The sequence below is a fragment of the Colias croceus genome, chromosome 9 (assembly GCF_905220415.1).
Source record: "Colias croceus chromosome 9, ilColCroc2.1".
NCBI classification, from domain to species: Eukaryota; Metazoa; Arthropoda; class Insecta; order Lepidoptera; family Pieridae; genus Colias; species Colias croceus.
In genome coordinates, this window is record NC_059545.1 from 5,216,418 (window position 1) to 5,242,010 (window position 25,593).

Genomic DNA, 25,593 nt, shown 5'->3' on the forward strand with positions numbered 1-25,593 from the left:
AAATTCTAGTTTTCACTTCACGAAAGTTTGCTATTTGTTGCTAGGCAACGTTTACAGCTAATTTCCTTGTAAATATAAATCATGAATACTTGACATATTGGTTACAACTAACAAGTCGGGGTTCTACCCTCACCCTAATGCTTAAAGAAACCTCATGATATAGTGGTTTAGTTTTTCCCCTGCATCTATTATCGGTTTAAACGCCAATTGTATTACGAAAATAACTTTCATGAGAGTCACTCCCTACCTCAATTAATCCTGATCTATTTTGAATTTCGTGACAAATTTTATGTCGTATAAATACGTTTGTAAGTAAGTAATAGTAAGAGAGTATCTTGTGAAGATATTTCTCACCTGAAAAATCTTATGTAGGTACCTAATTTTGTTCTTTCGATTGATCGAGTCTTTCAAATTATAAATGATGATAAAAAGAAAAGTATGAGATTAGATTAGGCTAACTCACTATTTATTGAGGCTGCATGTTTGGTACAAAATATGCATCGTTCTTATTTTGACATAGTTTTCTAAAAACCTAGAACGATTTATGGCCTGCCTGTTATTAGCCTGATTAATTAATTATTAAAACAAAAATACTGGCATTTCTAAGCCTACATACGTTTTATTCTGAAAGACAGATCAAATACGCCTACGTTGATGAATCAAATCAATCTATCTTGGCCATATTGAAGTCAATAATGATGCAGTATTTTTTATTCTGGTGAAGCAAAGAAACAATCAGATGTCTCGTATAACGATTAGTGGCCACTTGTCATCAATTTATATCAATCTGTTAGGTACTATGGATATATCTCATAATTATAAGTAGGTATATAGAGATCGAATCACACGATAGAATTAAACTTTAATTTATCTCTATTATATATTTTTTATTTGAAAATTGTAATTACTTATTAGTAACACATACTTACATATTGGGCTCGAACCAATTAAACTTCACCATCACACCATCACCAAATAAATTCAAAATTTTAGAGTTTGTCGTAGAGGTACATAACGTTTTTCCTGTTTATGTGTAATGTACAAGCAGTTAATAATCTGTGGAGATAACGCTGGTAACATGTCGCCATTACTGATAAGAGTCGACAGCTTGGCGCGAACAATGCTGACTGTACAAAGAATAGTGTCTCTGTAGTTATTATCGTCGTAAAATATAAAGAGCATAAACATTACTCAATCATTTTATGTTTACGTACACTCTTTATCAATCAAATGTTCTCGTTATGTTATGATGGTTATGATTTATCACCTCGATGCTGTAGATTTATTGTCACTAGCTGGAATATAACGAATTTATGTGATTATTATAATAATATATGGGTTTACATAAAATAGATGTCCAAACAATAAAAAAGTAATGGTCTAGAAAATTTATAATAAACAAATTATGAATTAAGAGGATTACAAGAGCTAGCTGAAATTGAGTGACTCGCGCACACATTAACACAATCTACGACGGCTGATGGAGATCACGCCGGAGTATTGTACTAGATGGCGCCACAGCGACGTGAAAAACTGACGTGACTAAGAAACAACTAGAGGAGACAATTTGTTTATTTTTGATTTGTTGTATTACTTGGATAATATAAGGATATGGGTGATTAAGTAAAACTAAATCAATGATACTTATATTTTTTTTTTTTATTTGAAATATGCGGTCGAAAAAAAAACATATTTTAATCGTATTATATACTTTGAAAATTACCTGTGTACTATTATATGCTTCTTCTAGTACTTGCTTAGATGAATTTGGACTTGAATCAATAACTTCACATTCTTGATCAGTTAAATTAGTTTATATGGTATGGTACAAGTAAATTAGTTTGGAGAAATTTTTGCGTTTGTAGTAGTGTATGGTCAGCAAATAAAAAAACAACATTTTATTTTTAGTTTTTATCCTACTAATATTATAAATGCGAAACTTTGTATGGATGTATGGATGTTTGTTATTCTTTCACGTAAAAACTACTGAACCGATTACAATGAAATTTAGCACACATATAGAGGGTTACTTGGATTAACACATAGGATTTTTATCCCGGAAATCCCACGGGAACGGGAACTATGCGGGTTTTCCTTTGCAAACGCGGGCGAAGCCGCGGGCGGAAATCTAGTTATATATATAAATATGGGATTTTAAATTAAAGTATATGTGTTTCTCCTCTGAAAAAGATGAGACTTTATTTTAATATTTGCACATTTAACATGCGTATAACTTTTACATTAACAATGAACAATATAAAGTTACAACACTTACTTACACACAAATTAAAAACTTCAACAAATATTATAACAATAATAACAAATAATAACAACAATCAACAAATACAAAATTTAACAATTAAACTACGTAATAATTATAACTTTTGAATAAAATGTGTGCTTTATGTTCTAACGGTACCAAACTATCAAGCGACTGACGAAAGACTGCTAACTGGTTTATTTTGGTTTTGTGCGTGTTTCCACTTTCCACTATCCAGTGACGATTTATTTATTTGTTTTGTTTCGTAATTATTATGGTCAAATATTAATAACAAAATAAATTATTATGTACACGATATTTTATTGTTTCACGGTAGTCGCCTTGTCGTTTGCTCAAGGACGTGAAATTGAATGATATATTTTTTTTTATTAAGTCAAAACCATTTTCTTTCAAATAAAAACTTGTTTTTATTGAAAACAACAATCAGAGTGTTGCTAGGAATAAGTATAAAATTAAATAGTAATGTTAGGATATCGAAACATTTTTGTATAGGCCGAACGATATAGTGGAAACGCGCTCTAAGATCTGAGTAATATACACACAATGAATTAGTTTTATAATACTTTTTAATTTTTAGTGTTTAATTTAAATAGACATTTATAATGTGGTGCTCATTTTTTTTGTAATAAAATTATCCTGCTAACGCTATTGTATTTTCGTTGTTTTATTTCAAGTGAACACCCATACAATTTTGTCACGAGCCGCCTCTGAAATATACCTATACTAAATATCACTAAACATAATATCACTAAAATGCTCTTACCTTTTACTACCATATCGTTCAGATTTACGTTTGATTTATAAGAACGTTTTTAGTCCTCTTGACCTATGATATAATATAAAAAAGCTAGGTCATTGCTCTTGACGGGTTTTGTTTTATTTCCCATACTTAATATTAACAAAAGATTACAAAATTACAAATAATTTATCAGTAGTCTGTTTTATAGTAAGGAACATGGATTCTAAAAATAATTTAACAACAAAAACAAACAATTCTGGCGGGAAAAAATCAGGGAAACAAGCGACACGTCCGTCTAGTAACAGGCCTCGGCCGGTAGTGTCGGTACACAGGCGTTCACGCACACATGCGTACGTTTTTGGTTTGGGAATAAGAATTTTCGATTTACTCGAAATCTATTGATTGGACTAAAAAAATAAATCGACATTATTTTAGTATGTTGCTTGTAGAATTATTTGCCGTAAAAACAGAATGATTGCATGTAGTTAAGTATGGTTTTTAAGCATCACAAGATTCTTTTAGAGGTATCTTTGTGATTTTTTTCTATCGAGTAAAGTAAGTTGTATTGTGTTTTCAGCTCGATATCTAGCTAGTATATATCCTGAAGAATATCATATATTTGTCTGAGATTTTTTACTACAGTTAATCATATACTTTAAAGCATTATAAAACTCGAGTTTTGCCTCGTTTAGCTCTTCTAAGCCCCTTAAATTAACTGTCATATTTTGAGGTGCTTATGCCATTCATTATATCAACCAATTTGAAGGAATTCAAGTACGATTAGTTCATACAAATTATGGTTACCCTTTTGCCAATGTAAAATTGCTGTAAGCGGTAATGATTACAAAGCTAGGAACAGTCTAGCGATCTTTCAAGAGCCTACAGTTTTAAGTAGAGCTTGTTTAAGAGCAACGCTTGTCGCTTTGACAGAGCATTGACGTCACACTGAAAATAAACCACCATGGTTCACCTTGCTCTGTTCAGACGGCCAAATTCATCGGGCGTGCGAATGCATCGCATGGCAATCTTTAGCAACTCGCTCCGACGCACTCCGAGCGCGTCTAGTCGTCCCCGTCGCGCGTGATCCGATCCGACCGCGGGCGCGGATCCGTCAGTACTGAGGTGCCCGCGAGCGAGGCGGCACGTGCGGTGCGCGCCTCGCGTTGTTGCATTGTTTTGGCTGTGTTCACCATTGTTTTATTCCATCCGACCACAATCAATACGACTTTGAAGTGAAATTCGTCGGCCTACATACGTATTTAAGATTTTTGTACTGATGTTATGACAATATTATACATTATCTTAGATAAGTACCTGAGTGACTTATTGACAAGTGAAACGCTCGATTGTCCCGTTCATATATCACGGTGGTTTGTGTTTTGCTATTGAACCTCTAACGTGAAGTTTAGTGATCACAGGAAGAGAGGAAGGCATGCAAATCAATAACCGAGTGGATGTCAAGCAGAGAGAAACTGAGAGCACTTACCGTGCGGTTTACACCACGGTTGCATATTGATTGGACCTATCGTGACCATAAAGAGCTGTAATAACATCACGGTGAGTTTACAATAAACAGAAAATAAATACAGCGAGTTCACATCTAATTATCTAGTAAGCTTCAAGGCTGCACTAAGCATAATAATGACTTTTTACCAGCACAGTAGATGAACGACAACAAAAGAAAGAACCACATTGAATGCAAATAATCAGTCAGTATAGTAATGTATTTCATTACTGAGACACTCGAGTAAGAAGCGTGTTTTTGTTATATAATAAGATTGATAAGAAAGGTGATAGTAATTACAGCACGATCACTTTTCGTAATAACATAATGCAAGACGTAGTTAGAGAGAATTTAGATAAACACAACAGACGTCGCATCTTTGTTTCATTAGATGTGTTTTCATTAGATCGCCCTTATCTAACTCATGTCTATCTCTTGCCATTGTTATGTTTACCCTCTTGATAACATGATAACATCGTTCTAGAAGACTAGAAATATTAGTAGGAAAATTGTTATAAAATAGGATAAAAATAGACGTAAAAGCGAACACGACATAGGGTAATTGCGCCAGTTCGCGTCCACTTAGTGCAGTTGGAAAGTTTGAAGGAGAAAATAAAAATGTTCCAGAACAAATTTCAACGCAAAATTTATGTAACGTGTTCATTACATAGTCTATTTTAAGATTTACTTTCAATTGTCTTGGAAATATCATGTGGTTTTTATTTATCTAGACAAATAGCAGAATTAGGCGTTTTACCCAGTTCGCGTCCAAAAATTCCAGTTTGCGTCCACCTGTGGACCAGTTCGCGTCCACCAGCTTAGAAAAGGAATTAAGAGTGTATTGGGTGATTTTTTATCAGATAAATGCAAATAAAAATTAGATTTTAATAAATTATTTATTTACGAATACAGTTATTTAATAAAAACCGGTCAAATGTGAGTGGGACTCGCACACCGAGGGTTCCGTATTAACCTGTTTTTTTTTCATTTGTTTTAACTGCAAATGATTATTTTTTCAATGTTTCCCTTATTTGTGCTATAAGACGTTGCTTCGTACCAAACTTCAAGTGTCTGTGTTCATCTAAAGTACCCTGTAGGTTTTAGATTCCCTTGCGAATGTCGAAATTTGCGAAAATTTGCAGCATAAACGGCTGTATCTTTTGATTACTTTGGCTTATAAGTTTGATTTTTTCACTGCTTCAAGGGACCGTAGACTTGAGTATTCAATATAAATTTCAGCTTTATACCTCCACGCGTTACTGAGAAAAAGGGTCTTGACAGGAAGACAGACCGGCAGACGGACATACAGGATATCAAAGTGATCCTACAAGGATTCCGGTTTTTCCTTTTGAGGTTCGGAACCCTAAAATCAACATTCACTGTAAGGAAACTGGAAAAACTTATTTATATTTATCTTCTCATTATTATTAGAACTAAAAAATTAAAAATTAACAAAAAATAAAGTTACGTTATGTAAATAAATAATAATCAGTTCTGTTAAGATTACCTACCTACCCTATTTTTTAGTTTCTATTAAATTTATTTTTTGTTTATACTATTATTTTCTTAACCACAGACTTATTGACTCTCATTCTCAAAGACACTAGTCTGATTCTTAGAATACTCATTTTAAAATGAAAAAATAGCATAAAAATTATTTTATGTGAAAATTAAATTGTATGAAAATTTAAGTTATCAACTTGTAGTCTTAGTCAAAAATTTACAATCTATTTTAAATACATATTTTAACAAACAATTCATTGCTACGTAATGAAAAACAACGTGGACGCAATATGTTCTATTGTCATGCACTATAGGTATAGTTTGCGCCCACCGTGGACGCAAAATGGAAGTTGTACAAATTCGGTGTAGTAATTCGCGTCCACCTTATTTTAGCTATTAATTGTAAAAGTTATAAGCTGATTTATAATCCATACTATTCCATGTTTTGTTAGCAAAGTAAAGAAACAGTTACATATTCAAAAATTGACATTTAACAATAAGATACTTACCGTCAAACGCGACGCTGCGCACTATTTTTTTCTCAAAATCCCGCGCGTTTTAGCTCTTTCGTTTAATAGCCAAAATTAAATATTTTTTTTAAATAGGATAGGCGGTGCGCAGGCTTTTTTTGAATATGTGTGCATGTCTCTTATATATTGAGGTATTATCGGAAATTTTTCTTAGTACAATTTTACTTAAAGTATACTTATTTTCGTGAATTTTCTAAAAGATATCCGCAAAATGGACGCGAATAGGCATGTGGACGCGAACAGGCGCAATGACCCTAGTATAGATATTCAATTAACTAACAATTAACAAGAAAATCTCTTCATCACAACATTTCGTGCTCTTGCGCATGCTGCCAATGAAATATTATTAAAACTAAAAACAGGCATGACGCACCAGTTGAGAAAGTTGAGTATCAAGGAAGATCACTGTAATTATATCAGCGCAACTCCGAGAATTCCAGATTATTTTTAAGGATCGCTAAAATACCAACATATTCTAATATTATTTTATTTGTCGTCATTGTTTATTTTAGTAGACGCACAAGAGAGAGCAACAAAATAAAAACATAGCATGTTTATTTTGCTATACGAAGAAATCTCTGGAGTATAAATTTCAGCATTGTATATAAAACCGCTTTGAATAGAAGATCTTTTCGTACTTGGTAATATTTAATCAAAACAATGCATTCAGAGCAGATGTTATTCATTATTTTTATAAGACCTGGGTATTATAGTCTTCGTATTATGTTGAGCGAATGTAAGAAATCTGGAATTGCAGTTGGCAAACACACCTGACGGCGAAGTGGAGGGCCGGCAACCAGTTTTGCCACCTGGCCGTTAAACGCACACATTGAAATTTTGTTTAAATCTTCTCTACATCCCATGTACCATGTGAACGGTTCGATTAAAGCACTTTAAAGTTCAAAGAAAGTGCATTTTAATCAAAGGCAGGCGAAACAGTCAAATGAATTTATAACTTTTTAATCATTATAGTTGAACGAATGAATGCAATGGAACAGACTTTATCGATAACTAAGTTCTTTGATCCTTTTAAAAGAAAGTCCTTCAAAGCAATTGTTCGGAACAATAGGTACGAATGTACGTAAATAATTTATAGTCATTTATAGCTTTGTGTTTTTTTGATAACTTTATTTGAATTATTATGTTTAATGTCGAGAATTTAGTATAATTTCATAGTTGTGTCTCACTCTATTAATTGACATGCGACAGTGATATATTCATGTCTCGCTCTAGTAGTGTACACGCGACAAAGACAGCAACTATCTCACTCTTGAGATTTGTAATAGCATGATCGCTCTGTCTCGATCTAACAATTCACTTTGTTCGATAACTTAATATTGTAATTTATATCGTTTTTATTATAATTTCATATATTCCATTGTCATATAGTGTAACACATAACCTATGTAATTTTAATAGTATAGAGTCAAAACGTTTGAGTAGTTTGTGTTTTCGATTACATTTTTATCAATGTAAAACGACCAAATATATGAATGTTTTAATAGTGAATGTATAGAGAACTTATTTGTGTTTTAATAATAGATATGTCGTAATGGAAATAATAGTTGATTTATTTGTGTCTATAGTGAAAAGCCATAGTTTGTTTACATTAATACTTTACTCATAGTTATAGTTTTGGAAATTGTATAGACTCATTATTATAGTAGTTAATAAATAAATAGTTTATAAATAATGATGTAAATAGTGATAAAAATATAGAAACATGGTGTAATTTGTATAGAAATAAACGCGCTATGCCTACCTCCGCACGCACCCCACTAGTCCGCGCATATTAACGCGCAAAAATCGGACTAAAATCACTCTCGTCAGGACTTTCGACTCGTCAACACATCCGACAAGTACTCTCAAGCATACAGTCCACAAGCTCTACAGTAAGCGGCGAGGCCTGGCATAGCAAAACATCATCAACTAGGCATTTTGATTTACTTCAAACCCAGCATCCAAATAGTACGGTGCAAAATAGTTATAGACTTGTGCCGTACATTTTTGGACCTTCGACTGCCGGATAACGAATCATCATGCCTACAACAAGAAGCAAGCGCAACGAGGATGGAGCGGGAAGCAGCGAAGAAAACGTCACAATTGAGGAAGACTCTTCACGTACCCCAACTACGGAAGAGACTACGACGACTGAAACCACAGCTCCGCTACCAGAAACGTCACAGAAAACCGTCCCTACAACGGAAGCCTGCAAGAAACCATCCAAGGCTTTAAGAATAGCTCGCGCTAAAGAGGAATTAATTAATCTACAAGTTAAACTGGCCGCCGCACGATTAGAGACAATCGAATTAGAAAAGGACGAAGAACAGGCTGCCACAGCACAAAACCCCGACGAGAGAATAGCACAATGGCTCACAGAAACCGACTCTGCAGACACATTAAAGAATCCGCCTGCCGAAACACACCTCACAGAGGCAAAGAAAATAGAAAAGGACGGCAGAATAGACATCTCAGAGCTCGCAACAGCCATAGCCATCGCCGCCCGCTCAGGGCCACAGTCGACCCGCCCCATAGATTTACCACAATACGGGGGGTCTCATCACGACTGGCTATGTTTTAAAGCCGCCTTCGACGAAACACAGAAGCTATTCACAGAAAATGAAAACATAGCGAGGTTACGCCGTGCACTAATAGGAAGAGCCCGCGAAGCCGTTGAAAATCTCTTATTATACAACGCCAAAACAGAAGATGTTATGAACACACTGAAAATCAGATTCGGACGACCCGACTCCATAGCACTCGTCGAAATGGAACGATTAAGAGCATTACCACGTCTCACCGATAACCCCAAAGATATCTGCATATTCGCCAGTAGAGTAGCAAATACAGTCGCTACGCTACGCGCATTAAACAAACAACATTATCTGTTTAATCCGGAAGCAATAAAAGTCACTATTGAAAAATTAACTCCGTCGCTGCGCTACAGATGGTACGACTTCGCAACAGAACAACAACAAGAAGACCCCGACTTAGAGAAGCTGGCTGCATTTTTAAATAGAGAATCGGAGCGCTGCAGTCGTTATGCGCAACCCGACACATTGCACGAGCCGGCACCTCAAATAGCAACAAGACGACACAAGACCTACAACTCAATAGAAAAAATAGACAATAGAAACAGATGCGTCGTCTGCACCGGGGATCACGACACAATAGAATGCAAGAAATTCACGCAAGCGACCGTTCAAGAACGATGGGACATCGCAAAAGAAAAGAAGTTGTGCTACTCGTGCCTGCGCTATAGAACAAGAATGCATCGTTGCAAGCGAGTACGATGCGATATAGATCAATGTCAATATTGGCATCACAAATTATTGCATTACAAGAAAATCGAACAAAAAACAGAAGAAACTGTTGCTTCAACATGGGCAACACATGGGTGCACTTCATACTTAAAAATAGTGCCCATACACGTCACGGGGCCGTCGGGAAGCGTCGACACACACGCCTTACTCGATGACGGATCAACGATTACGCTAATAGATGAAGAAATAGCGAACAAAACCGGGGCGACCGGCCCAATAGAATCATTGAACATAGAAGCGATCGGCGATCATAAGTTATCAGCGACATCACGACGAGTAAACATAACAATCATCGGGGGTTCTAATAGAAAATACGACGTTCACGCTAGAACATTGAAAAATCTGAAACTTTCACCGCAAGTCATAACTGAGAGAGATCTTCACGACTGCAGCCACTTGAAAGATATAAAGAAATATCTACAATATAGAGAAGCAAAACCACGAGTGCTAATAGGACAAGATAACTGGCACTTATTAATTGCATCGGAGATTAGAAAGGGACGGCGACATCAACCTATCGCCTCCCGCACGCCGCTCGGCTGGGTGTTACACGGTGCACGCTCAATAGCACATAGTACAACGAAACAACGCTTCAATGTAAACTACGTCAAGTCTACTGATGAAGAAATGAACGAACAACTGCGACAATTCTTTGCATTGGAATCGTTGTTAATAGAGGGAAAGAGACCGAGCACCGACCCAGACGTTCGCGCACTACGCACACTAGACGAGGGAGTTATAGAAAAACAGGGAAAATATGAAGTCCCTCTACTGTGGAAAAACGCAGAAATCAAACTCCCCGACAATTACCACAACACATTAAAACGTCTTGTCAACATAGAAAAGAAGTTAGACCGCGACCCGGCGCTGAAAATAAAATACACAGAGCAAATGGAAGCGCTCATTGAAAAAGGGTACGCCGAACGAGCTCCGTCTGAAAAAATAGAGGCAAGAACATGGTATCTGCCACACTTCGCTGTGTTTAACCCTACTAAACCAGCGAAAATACGAATAGTTCATGATGCGGCCGCGAAAACGAAAGGACTCTCGTTAAACGATCACCTACTCAAGGGGCCCGATCTAATACAATCGCTACCCGGCGTGTTAATGCGATTCCGTCAACGCAACATAGCGATAACAGCAGACATTAAAGAAATGTTTATGCAAATTAAAATAAAAAATGAAGACAGAGATGCACTTAGATATCTCTGGCGTGGTGACCGCAGAGATAACACAGCGCCCGACGAGTACCGAATGACTTCATTAATATTCGGCGCAACGTGTTCACCCGCCATAGCAATATACATCAAGAATAGAAACGCGGCTAAATACATAGAATCTGATCCAGAGGCGTACGACGCCATAGTACGAAACCACTACGTCGACGATCTCCTAAATAGCTACGACACTGAAGATGAAGCGATCAACTCGGCTCGACGCATAAGCGAAATACATAAAGAAGCGAGCTACGAGCTACGACAATGGACGTCTAATTCGCGTAACGTGTTAAACGCGTTAGCACCGGGTACAACGAGATCATCGATATCATTGGACGGCAGCAGCAACGTCGAGCGCACTTTGGGTGTGATCTGGGACCCAGCGAGCGACGAGATAGGCTTCAACCTAAGTCTAGCGCGTCTGCCACCTGACGCCATAGAAAACTCACAGCCAACAAAGAGAGAAACACTACGCATTCTCATGTCGCTGTTCGATCCATTGGGCCTCGCTTCACCAGTCACAATAGGCGCTAAGCGCATACTACAACACATATGGAGGCGTGGCACCGGCTGGGATGAACGTATACCGCAAGATCTCGCCGAACAGTGGACGAAATGGATAACACATCTTATAGAATTAAAAGATGTAAAAATACCGAGAGCGTACTTACATTACAGTAACGCTACATCGCTGCAGCTACACATATTCGTAGACGCGAGCGAGGAAGCCTACGCCGCAATAGCGTATTGGAGAGCGTCGACAACGACCGGTGTAGACATATCACTCGTAGCAGCTAAAGCTAAGGTCTGCCCGCTCAAAACTTACGTCTATACCTAGACTCGAATTACAAGCCGCCGTGATGGGTAGTCGTCTGAGCCGCAGCATTATAGAAGAACACGATATAAAACCAGAGTCTACGACATATTGGACCGATAGTAAAACCGTGTTAACATGGCTCAAGACCGGCGCCCGCTCGTACCGCCCGTTCGTCGCGCATCGCATAGCAGCTATAGAAGAAAATAGCACATAATCAGACTGGCGATGGGTTCCCACTAAACTCAACGTCGCGGATGATGCAACTCGAGATGTGCCGATAGACTTCAGTAAACAACATCGATGGTTCACCGGCCCTCCGTTCCTGCGCGACGACCCGTCTACGTGGCCTACAGAGCGACCTACAATAGAAACACCCACTGGCGAGGAGAGAGTAAATCTCGTTATAAGCAACGTCGCAACATACAGCGAGGCCGTGCCCGACCCAAAACGCTTTTCCAAATGGGAACGGCTGCTACGATCAACGGCGAGAATACTACAGTTTATTGATTTATGTCGCCCCGCACATAAGACTTGTTATGGTTATAGAAGAAATAGAAAAAATCAACAAGCCGACGCAGATTGGAATAGCAAAAATACGAAAAAGAAAATTGCGCCCGGCTCATCGTTACGTATTAAAAACGTACAACAAGAACGTCGCTTTAAAAATATAGAAAGCGAACATTTACGACGCGCTGAAGAATTACTCGTGCGAGTTTCACAACACGACTCGTTTTCAAGTGAAATAGCTAACATGGAAAAAGGAAAACTGCGAGCGTTGTCAATAGAAATAGAAGATGGTTTACTGAAAATTAAATCACGTATAAGCGCAACGGAAGGCATCACACCCACGCAATCGAGCCCGCCTGTGATATGCGGCGATCATCACATCGCAAAATTATACATAGAATACGTACATAGGCGATTGCATCACGCGGGGGCTGAAGCAACAATAAATGAGTGTCGTGCTAAATACTGGATTACTAGACTTCGACCGATCACGCGCTCAATAGTACATAAGTGTATAAAATGCCACAGAAGACGAAGCGCGCCCGCAACACCGCCTACGGGGAACCTACCACAGTGCAGGCTCGCGCATCATCGTCGGCCCTTTAGTTACACGGGCCTCGACTACTTCGGCCCTCTGACGGTTACCGTGGGACGAGTTACACAAAAGAGATACGTGAGTTTATTTACATGTCTCACGACTCGCGCCGTGCACTTGGAGCTTGCGAACACGCTCAGCACAGAATCGGCGGTTATGGCGATCCGTCGATTCATAGCTAGAAGAGGTTGTCCGACAGAAATATGGTCTGACAACGGCACGAACCTGCACGGCGCCGAGAAGGAATTGCGACACGCTATACAAGACGCTTCTCATCACGAGGCCAGCATGCGTGCAATCAACTGGCGCTTCATACCTCCCGGAGCTCCCTTTATGGGCGGGGCCTGGGAACGACTAGTGAGAAGTGTGAAAACGGCGCTATACGCGTCGCTCAATCAACGCCACCCGCGAGAAGAAATTTTATTAACATTGTTAGCGGAAGTGGAATTCACAGTGAATAATAGACCGCTAACACATGTATCTGTGAACCCGGAAGACCCGGAAGCTCTAACGCCAAATCATTTTCTATTATTGGGACCGGCGATGAACCCCGCACCCGGCTCGTTTACAAACGAAGATCTCATCGGCCGTAAGCAATGGAGGACGGCGCAACGACTCGCCGATATGTTCTGGGAGCGATGGCTGCGTGAGTACCTGCCCGAGCTACAACAGCGACGCGACCCCCACGGTCGAGGCAAATCACCGCAAATAGGCGACGTAGTGTTAATTGTGGATAACACTATGCCTCGCAACACATGGCCTATGGGACGAGTATCACGCATCTACCCCGGCAACGATGGCGTGACGCGAGTAGCAGACGTGCAGACAAGAGGCGGCGAGCTTCGACGACCGGTCAAGAAAATGGTGGTGCTAGTTGAAAATTGTCCCTCACCTGTTAACAAGTGAACCTTAATAGACGTAGCGGTTCACGGCGGGGGGAATGTTCGGAACAATAGGTACGAATGTACGTAAATAATTTATAGTCATTTATAGCTTTGTGTTTTTTTGATAACTTTATTTGAATTATTATGTTTAATGTCGAGAATTTAGTATAATTTCATAGTTGTGTCTCACTCTATTAATTGACATGCGACAGTGATATATTCATGTCTCGCTCTAGTAGTGTACACGCGACAAAGACAGCAACTATCTCACTCTTGAGATTTGTAATAGCATGATCGCTCTGTCTCGATCTAACAATTCACTTTGTTCGATAACTTAATATTGTAATTTATATCGTTTTTATTATAATTTCATATATTCCATTGTCATATAGTGTAACACATAACCTATGTAATTTTAATAGTATAGAGTCAAAACGTTTGAGTAGTTTGTGTTTTCGATTACATTTTTATCAATGTAAAACGACCAAATATATGAATGTTTTAATAGTGAATGTATAGAGAACTTATTTGTGTTTTAATAATAGATATGTCGTAATGGAAATAATAGTTGATTTATTTGTGTCTATAGTGAAAAGCCATAGTTTGTTTACATTAATACTTTACTCATAGTTATAGTTTTGGAAATTGTATAGACTCATTATTATAGTAGTTAATAAATAAATAGTTTATAAATAATGATGTAAATAGTGATAAAAATATAGAAACATGGTGTAATTTGTATAGAAATAAACGCGCTATGCCTACCTCCGCACGCACCCCACTAGTCCGCGCATATTAACGCGCAAAAATCGGACTAAAATCACTCTCGTCAGGACTTTCGACTCGTCAACACATCCGACAAGTACTCTCAAGCATACAGTCCACAAGCTCTACAGTAAGCGGCGAGGCCTGGCATAGCAAAACATCATCAACTAGGCATTTTGATTTACTTCAAACCCAGCATCCAAATAGTACGGTGCAAAATAGTTATAGACTTGTGCCGTACAGCAATGATTTGCAGCGTTTATAGCTTTTACCTTTCGATTCCTTTCAATGAATGAGAGGAATCTTGAAACAATCATTGCTGTATTGTCTTTTTACTGATCACTTTCTACGCGTAATCGAAGAGACATTTATGCGAATATTTCTTGAGATTCGAGAGTTGGTAATTAATCAAAAATCGTCATGAAATATGAAATTTCAATGCTAGTAGAATGTTGTTTTATCAAAATATCGATCATAATAATTATTCTCACTATTATAATCTGGTATTTAATTAAAGATGCATTAAATGCTAATTAAGTATTTTACACTTTATTTTTCTCAATGTTAATACCTCATAAAATCTTACCTTAGAAGTTTTTAATTACTAGAACCCTAAAGAACTTTATGTCTGTCTTTGATTTTACGATGACCATGTTTACAACTTACAAAATTAGACTTGTAAAATTTTCCGGCTCAGCAATTAATCCCTTTTGGAAAAACACAACAAACTTGATTCACCTATAGAACAACAATTTATTTACCTGTTAAACATCTACTTATGGTATTTATCTGATAAACAATATGACGATTGACGATTGTATCTCCACGCATACCTGTATCCTGATTCATGCCCTTTTAAAAGGACCATCTTGTGGTCAAACATTCCTAACTTGAAATCAATGAATCATGGACATTCTTAAGATTTGTATATAAAGTTATTAATATTAGGGATTGGAATATTTATGGCTTTGGTCAGTGTGAGGAAAACAAAACTAAGAAGTTTTTTTATTGTCGAATTATTTTAAAGATCTTGGACAATTTGCAAAATTATTATATGAAAACATCATATTGGTTCCAATAGCGTGTTCTTATTCTAAATAATATACATTATACATGTACATGATTTACTATTTACTAGTTAGTCGTCGGATAGATAACATAAAAAGGAATGGGTTGTTTTGATTGAAACATAAAATACATTTACCCAAGTTCCAGTAAGGACCTCTACCTACCAAAAAATTATTACTAAATATAAATTAAATAAATATAATTTAAAGGTTAACCTTTTTGTTCAATAGAACAAAATAAATACTACCTGTCAATTATTATTTCTTAACATTTCAAGCCGGTTTTATGTGTGTCTTCTTTAATTGCGGCTATTTCAATATTTATTGTAATTTATGTAAATAAACGCTTGATTGAGGTATTGACATATTAAATTGTGAATGTACTTGTTTATGTTTAATTTGGTGATTTACTGAAATATGTACAATTGTTATTTATTTAGTACTTTAAGATCTTAGACTTTAAGATCTTCTTATAAGATCTTAACATTATTTTTAATACAGTTTATCTCTTAAACTATCTATCTGCGGTACATATTCGTAGAACATCTTAGAATATACTTATAATATTAAAATACGATACAAATTATGAGATCGAATGAAAAATGAATCAAGCCGGCCGCGGCCGAGCATGTTATTCTGTACCACTAATCTTCCAGGCTCTACCCACCTTTTTCTCCTTTTATTCACGTTTTTCTGTTACATTTCATGCAGGCTTTCTAACATTTTGTTTACCTAACGGATGTTCCATGTTAAACACATCAAACAAATGTTTAACGGACTTTAGATCTATTTTAAACTACCGTAAGAAATCTAAAGCAATAATGTCCAGTTATAGTATCCGTAAAATCGAGTACACGTTTGTAGTGGACTGTCCGTTTGATTGATTGTTTTTTTTATGTTTGAAAAGTGGAAATGAGGTCTTTTATATTGCTTTGTTAGTATATAGATAGCTTTGTTCTTTGTATAATTGTCTATAAAGACTGACTTAAAATAGTAACACCAGAACTGAGCGTGTAAAATGAATCCCATAAAACAGGTAGAATTTTATGTACTTAACAATTTAATCTTGGAGTATGCCCTTTGAATAACTTCTCCCTATATGTACTGAACAAAAACGCATATCGATCCTTTTTTGCAATTTGAGGTTCAGATTGAAACTGAAGTTAATTCCATGATTTGATGTGGACTTTAACCTTATTAAACTTCAATCAAATAAATTTCAATCTTACCCTGAACAAAGAAAGCGCCACTATTCTAGCACTACGATAATTGGTGTTGTAAACAATATCATCGCTTGTAAAAACAATAAACATTTGTCCCACTTTCTCGTATTGACTCGCGTGTCCAAGGTGAAATATGAAGCCCTACAAGATAATGCATACGTTTTTACACCTAAGACTTAATGTGTGTGAAATAGTTAAGACGTATGATCGAGTCGTGCCCATATCACAGAGAACATTATGCGTACATTAAGCTGTATTCCCACGCAATGGTCCAAAGACCACGCCTCGGTGCCATTAGAACAGTCGGAGTTGTCACGTCCATTCAATACAATTAGACTATAAAAAATCTCAAGTCATCCTAGTGGATAACAACACAAGGTATCTGAAATACAATAAATTTATGTGTCTAAAATTTATGAAATGCAGGATTCGACCAGAAATGTGTAAGGAGTATACTGCTTTGCACGTGGGCATAATATCAGGAGCATATGTTTTTAATTTACCATTAGATTTTGTCTTCATCTTCTCTTGGCTTTGTTCCAAAACCAGACGCAAGATGCAAAGCAAATTCCTTATCAATCTTACTAATAGGTACCTAGCTGAAAGTTTGTATGGATCGGAAGATGGATGTCTGCAACTCTTTCAAACCTACTGACCTGATTTGACTTATATTTGTATGCAGATGAATTATTATGGTTTCAAATAACACAAAGCTCCGGTACCGGAGTAAAACTCGAAGGAATGAATATGACTATTTGAATGTTGTAGGCTGATAGATATACAATTATCAAAAAAGATAACATTCCTGGAAAATATACGAGCAAATATGGAATATCTTATATTAGTATTCTGAATACTGAAGCAAATTATAAAGGTACAAAAGGCATCAAATAGTTCAGAAGTTAGTAGATAAGAACATTCTAGCTACATTGAACTGGAAGTCACATGAGATTAACACCGAACAATAGAACATTATTGGTTTGATTGGTCACGTTTTTAACACAACCGTGAAACGTAGAGTAGTTTTTGCTAAAATTTAAAATAATTATTTCCACCATTGTTAAACAGGTGTTACCAAATAAAATATACACAGATACAAATCTCAACATATGTATCTATGTGTGTGATCTGACTTAGTTTGTATTTCCATTTTAATAACTTGTTTCATCGAGGTCATCTCGATTAATTGAACCTATCGACATATCAAGATGTATGAGTGTTATTTATCATATCGTTATTGACGCTACGAAAATTTGTTAACCAATATTTATTCGTGCTAGACTACACTAGAGGATAGATGGAATTATGTCGTAAACAAATTGACTTTAGTCATTTAAAAAGAAGACGCCTAATAAAATAAAAAGGTAGATAAAACGCCGGTGCGTTCAATTTTGAAATCCCAAAACAACAGCTTAGTAACCTTTGTTAGGTTATCTGTCTGATTCCACGTTTCCATGTTTGCTTTTACGGCATTGTAGCAAAAAAATAATACACAAAATAACATTGAAGACCCCGCATTTATTCGTGCCTGGTATCACAAAGGTATATTCGGCAGACAGGTACCTGCTTCAATGCCCTTTGCTATAAATATTTGAGTATCAAACAGAGGGTCGTTGTCGATTCCTTTATTCCGCTTTTATATTGACTTCCATATGATATGGTAAGAGCAATCTAATTTGAGGTATTCAACTTTTTCGATATTTCATAAAATACGCCACAAATATTATATCTAAAAAAGGTAATTCACGGTTAATATTAAATTTAAGCAGGCAATATATGTCTATTAATTTTACTAAAATTTATGATTATAAGTTATACTATAACCATAAAGAATTCAAAATTTCACCCCTACCATTCGAGCTACTCATACTCTACGATCAACATTAGTTAGGAAACTATTAGAAACATCACAACTTCTCCAATTATAACATTGTAATGACGAGTGATGGAAATGATATTCCCATTTATGGTGTTCAAGTAATAATTATATCACTTCATTCAATCCTTTCATTAAACTCTTCAGGCACGTTGTTCTCACGCATAAGATCGTTGTGCAATGCATTTTCATCTCCGATGACTATAAACGTACCGTTGTGATGTAAAGTTATAACTTTCTCTTGAACGTATACCACAAAAAATAAATAAATATTATGCTCAATATGAGTCATGATATCTTAGAACGAATAATCTACACATAATGTACTGTACCTATATTGAAATCGACTTTGATTATATATTTACATAATTTATATTTGCTATTTCAGATAGTATTAGATAATAAATGAATTAATTGCTTCCTTTTCATCTACTTGAATGATTTCTTTGATCTCATTTGAACACGATTCCTATATTATACATTGAGTTAATACGTAGTACATATTAACTCAATGATATTATATTGATTATTTTATGTTAAACGAAATATTAGCAGTCCAATATAGGTAGTTCAATTAAATAGATATCAAAATAAATTCCATTACATATAAAAATAGTTTGGAAAATCCAAAAGTGCACGCCTCATAATCTCATCCTTTACAATAAAATTGATTATTTATAAAGAGTACGTGACTATAAATATAAAAATGAAATAAAATAAAACATTTGGAAAAGTAAAGAAAGCGGTACCGTAATAATTGAGCTATTTTTCTTGTGGCCCCACCTAGATGTGAAACTGCGCAGGTTTAAGGGACTGACTACCAACTTATTTTTTTAAACCTTGGCTTATAGTATAAAGAATCGAGTTTATAATGGTGAATTTTGAGTACACTATAAAAAAAAAAAAAAGTCGATATTTTTTTTGTTTATTTAATAACAATTAAACCACATCGAATCAGACCCTGAAAAATGAAAGGGTTCTATTCCTGAGCATACTCAAGCGTAAGAGAAAAAAAAAGACTCGATTAGTAAAGTATTTCGGTCGCTATCGTGTTAACAAGAAAAAGGATCCGCACATACAGACACACGGACGTCCAAGACAGAACTTTTTTAAACTGTTTTTTAACTAGTTTAAATAACAAAAATGACATCAAAAATATCATGAACGTTAAAAATAGTGTTTTTTCTTAATATGTGTGTGTATGTATTATCTTACAAGTGCAATGTATGATACATAAAGACATTTTAAGTTTGAAAAATCAGATGTTTTGCGCGAAGTGACAGTAGTACCCACCTCAACGCTTCGCTTATGAGGCGTGCAATACCGAAATAGAAATTATAATTATACAGAAGCATACAGCTATCTCTGCAGACTGTAGAGTTAATGTACTTTCCTTGTGATAAATTATATGATTCAAACAATGTGTATCGTTACTTATTTCTGGCTTACGACTCGAGATCACAATCTTAAAATTCACAAGGACTTGTATTTGTGTAAAAATATAACTTTCTACATTCTTTGTCTGTGTCTATTTAGATAGTCTGGAAACTTTCAATCATTGTATGAGTTTCATATTTTAAATCAAATATCATCTAATTGTCTGTTTAATGAAATATCACGAGTAAGTATTATCACATTTCCTTACATGACTAATTTCTTTGGATATTTTTGCCTTGTTTGGTTAGACTAAACATTTATATCGAACCAATAACGTAAATAAAGAAATCTCTATTTATAGTTTCAGACTTGAAAGTTATGGCTGTCTGTCTATCCATCGAAGTAGTTACCATCACGATATTATTATTCAATAGTTATGAAAGCACTCTACATTTATGAGAATAGGTATTATGTAACATATACATTGTGTATTTAGATTAATCAATCACCTATTCTTATAACAAGCTGGTTACGACTGGTACATCCAACTTGAATGTATGTATCACGAGATATTAAAAGGTCATAGGTACCATAGTAGGTATATCTGATGAAAATAAGTTTTTAGTAAGAACACGACCGGTTACAACAATGATTCATCTAATTGGGAAAAATCAGGTACACAATATTGTAGAGCAACTTATTGAATTGTTTTATATTGAATTGAATTGAATTATATTCGTCACATAGAGCGTCCATATAACGACATTGATCTGTTTTGACGCAATCTGCGCCTGTTCTCTTTCACTGCATATACACAGTGGTATCTAAACAGGAGATCTACACTAATAAAATAAGCTTGTAAATGTTAATGCTTGGGTCAATCGTTGGAAAGTTAATTGCTATTGCCAAATATAAGAGGACCTTTTTTATATGCAAACCTCGTTGATCAAATTAACGAAGCGAACTAAATAATGACCGCTGTCCTTATTTATGTACCGTTTCCTGGCTGAGTACTTGTTAGAATGACAGTCACGTAAGGCAATGGTTAGACGTGTAATTAATAAAAATTAACTGCACCAAGTTTGAGGGCGTTCACATGGTTCTAAAAGTACATTTCATTAGAAGCATCTGTAATATACAGACTAAGATAGTACAGATATCAATAAACTTCAGAATACTTATTTACGTACCTACGTAACCAAAATTATCTTTGTTACTGCGTTAATTTTATTATTACGTAATTGGTTACAAGGCATATAATTATACTGTAAGCATCATAATACGCGAAATTGGAATTATTACACAAACAAACCAAAGTGTAAATAAAAACTACATAATTATAATTCATCGCATATGAAATTGTATATGAGATAAATAATGCTCTGTTGTGTGCCATAATACTTAGAAATTTTTATAATTATTGTATTTTATTACCGTAATAATTACCGAGTACTTGTTGGTGCTTATTAACTGTATATTCAAGATAAATAATTTTCTTTACAAGTCATCATACATGTTTGAACGCAGTCCTGAATCGTGATTTTGAAAATTCATGACGCTGTGAATAGTGTTATAGAAATCAAAGATTTCTCAATACCTACCTATATTGAGAAAAAGAGCAGAAACTCAAAAATCAACAAAAAGCATACAGATAATAGATGAGCTTACTGTTTCTACTAAAAGCTTTGCTATTTTTAATATTAGATATCACCAATATTCTGTAACATACCCCGAGGGTAGAGATACTCGTAAAGGTAACGTAACGTTCATAAAATTTTTATTTAATTTACCGTTAACATTCATGTCACGTACAATACGGACGACAGAATTGTCAAAGTAATATTTTATCTGACATGTTAAATATTTTGGCAACTTTTATAAAAATGATTTACAATACAACTAGAACATATTTTAATATTGATGAACTAACGAATATACGAAATCATACTCGTACCTGATACCGTGTATATGACAGAATATCTTACACAATTTACATTCTTTACCTATGCCTTATGTAATTAACCCCGAATAAAATTAACTTGAGAAACTAATTGTAGCATATAAAACCGCATTACATCATTAACTTTTTGACTCTTTATCACTAAACATACACAAGGACTGTACAGCAGTACTACAGATAATATAATACTATACCGTATACGACAGTACTATAAATTAGGAGTATCTCGGGATTCCCAAGGACGCACTTGGCCATTTGTATATCATTCCACCACATCGTAAACGAGCTGGCAATTATTTAAGACAAACATACGACTTGTACGATATAATTGCTTAGCTAGATGATGCACATTTGGAACGAACCGCTAAGATCTTTTGTGTGGGCAGATCTCGATTTCGGTTATTGGAACCTCTTGCAATTAAAATAAGGGTTTCAATATCTCAGATATTGATATATTAATTATACTTTAATTAACACTTTTGGAATTACTCTTTTGCTATATAAAATACCCATCTTTTAAAATACCCCCTTGACATAAAAAATAGGTAGGTACATTAAAAGTTCATTATAGGTTTTCACTTAAAATGGAATACCTATGTAAATTACCGGGACGTCAAACAGAAGTTTTGCAATAATGTGCGATCTAAATTTAAAATATAATACGATAGAAGTGTAAAACCAATCAATACTTAACAATGGAACAGAGCCGATAATAGCATTTACGAGAGAAACTAACCATGCTTTCCATTGATGTGTCATCGACTCGCATCTGAACGAGGGTTATTGGTCTGGATATAAAAGGTTTCCTTCTGCTATTGTCTTAAAATGGCCGAGTTATGGAGCCGTCCGACGTGTTTAAGTGGCAATGGTTGATAATGGCATTGTTCCTCTTTTTTATTATGTGCTTTTTATAATACAAATGCGTCTCTATTAAAAAAACAAAACAATATCTAAAAAGCTTTTAGTGTCGTTGGAATCACATAAATATTGAACATCGACTAGAAACCTAAATCTACATTTCTGGTTATTTTTTAGATTTATCGTTTTTCCAGTCACGATATATGTCGTCATATTATGTATGTCGTGTCATGCAGATCCAAGGTGTACGGATGAATTTTGCACCTTTCATAAAGATGGAGTTTGAATGCTTTAACATTTTAAATGATTTATATAATCCCACACATAACATTAATGAAAGAAAAGCATGCCTGGAACGTCTATCAATCTGGGGACAAACTTGGCAGAAGAATACTCCTAACATTAACATTTCCTGCTTTACGTGATTCCAGTAAAAATAACCCGCAAACTGTTCATTTGACATTGAGATCGTCTAAATCGAGAGTCGAGGGTAGATATTTATGTCACACCCACACCTCGACGCAAGCCATGTGCCCCGAATTCTCACGAAACCTCTATTTGAGAGCTTTACATATAGATCTTATCATTGCACGTTATTTACATGATATCGTTGGATTAAACTTTCTAACATTAAGTATGACAAGGGCCACTAAAATTTTATCTTGATGTGACTGTCTATGCTATTATGATGACGTCGTGAAATGAAAAGATTGAACACGATGTCCAAAAGTTTTGGAAACGTCTCAACAAAGAAACATAACAATCTAATAAGAACTTTAATTAATTATTGAATTCATAATTACGGTATATCTAATTATATGTCACCTGCTGCAATTCATAAGATGAACGAACGACAAAAGGATATAAAATTATAATGTTTTATTAAAAATTACTCAAAAAAAAATCATCAACAACATTGTCTCAATTACCTATTTCCTCCATGTCGGTCAATCGAGCAATAAAACGTAATTTATAATTTCATTACCAATTCACTCGAGTATCTCATTAAATGTGCATAGTATCATTACTAACAATGTAGTGAACATTGGCGATAATTAATTTCGATTGTAAAACGGTCTTTCAACGGTATTATAACTCCTAACATTCGCATATATCCATTTTTCAATGCGTGTAACGGTACCGGACCGGACTCTCAGAGGAGAGAGGACTCTCAGAGGAGGAGAGAGAGAATGGACTATTGTTAATTATTTAAAATAATAATTTAAAAAATATATTCATGAGTTTTCAATCTATAGTGGTTTAAAGTTAACTCAAAAATGGAGCATTTTCGTAAATTTTCTAAAAAATCTTAGAGAAAGTGTAAGAAATGTTGTAGTATGCTATATATTCGTGATCTAATCAATAAGCTCTTTCAATTGATACCACACACGACATGTTTTGGAAATTTTTATTTTTTTCTTTGTATGCCATATTTAATTACCGGGGTGGGGGGAGGGGGACCACAAAACTGGTTGGCAACATCTGTCTATAGGATGTCTGGGATCTATACAATATATATCAGAAGTCAGATTTAGGTCCGCTATTTTTGCAAACGAACATCTCCTTGGAGCCTGCTCTATAAGTGCATCCATGGTAACGTAATAGCGTAATATAGCGTTGCAATGCGTTCCTTCCAGACATTCCCTACGTAATGATTGCGTTTCAATCGAATTGTTGGCACGCGTCAACAACGTAAATAACCAAGTAGTCACGGCTTCGCATCTCTATTTATCATCCTTCAGTGGGATGTGAAGAATTTCAAATATTTTCAAACAATACCTACGTATCTACCTACTTGATATCTATTTACGGTGACATTGTATTTCATTCGAAAACAACAGATCACAGAGAACCCATTATGGTTAGTTATTCGGTAATATGAGGCGGAAAAAACAGCTTATAAATTATCTGCATTGGGTGTATTGTTGATTTGGTTCCCGGAAGGTGCCTTAACCTGTGTTTTAATTTCATTCTTCGTAGTTTTTGATAGTTTCTTGAAGATATTTCTTTTATTTAACATAATGCATACTAAATTTACCTCTCCTTTTAAAAATTGTGTAAAGGACTACTCGTAAAAATTATTGTTTTCTTTACAAAATTACACTTGACCGCTTAGCTGCACGATATGCAAATCCCTTTATTCAAATCTCTTACCATAATTCACGTTGACCTGAAAAGATGAAAAATAAAAGTATAAAAGAATTTATTCACTGTAAGGAAAAAGAAAATTCTACGTTTTAGCGTTAAACTCTTTTGTATAATTTTCATTTATTAATAAAAATGAAATACAAGAAGGCATACGATTGAATGGATTGCTACTGACCTTCCTTTTTTAGAACGATCAAGTTATTAGCGTAATAATCGATATCGCCAATATTATAAATAATTGTAATAACAGTAACTGATAAGCTTGAAGCAGTCTTCAATCACAGTTTCAAGCTACGCATCACAATTATTCCGAGTCTATCTTTCCAACAATGAAACTAAACAGCTTTACTGATTCATAGGCAGCCGAGTCTGAAAAAAAGAAAATAAAAATTCCCGTGCAAATAGAGAGAGGTTTTACG

At 35.3% G+C, this 25,593-nt stretch overlaps 3 protein-coding genes across 3 annotated transcripts in view; all 3 read left to right on the plus strand.

Annotated features, from left to right (window-relative positions):
• The first annotated feature begins 4,112 nt into the window (after positions 1–4,112).
• LOC123694235 (ADP-ribosylation factor-like protein 4C) overlaps positions 4,113–25,593 on the plus strand; it is a 54,596-nt gene continuing 33,115 nt past the window's right edge. Inside the window, exon 1 of the mRNA XM_045639611.1 lies at positions 4,113–4,577. The gene's annotated coding sequence lies outside the window, so the exon portion shown is untranslated. The remainder of the gene's footprint in view (positions 4,578–25,593) is intronic.
• LOC123694549 lies at positions 8,597–11,935 on the plus strand. The gene has a single exon (XM_045640014.1). It carries the CDS (start codon positions 8,597–8,599, stop codon positions 11,933–11,935), a length of 3,339 nt encoding a protein of 1,112 aa, XP_045495970.1.
• Positions 11,958–13,922, plus strand: LOC123694550. Its single transcript, XM_045640015.1, has 2 exons — positions 11,958–12,033; positions 12,133–13,922. Exons 1-2 carry the CDS (start codon positions 11,958–11,960, stop codon positions 13,920–13,922), a joined length of 1,866 nt encoding a protein of 621 aa, XP_045495971.1.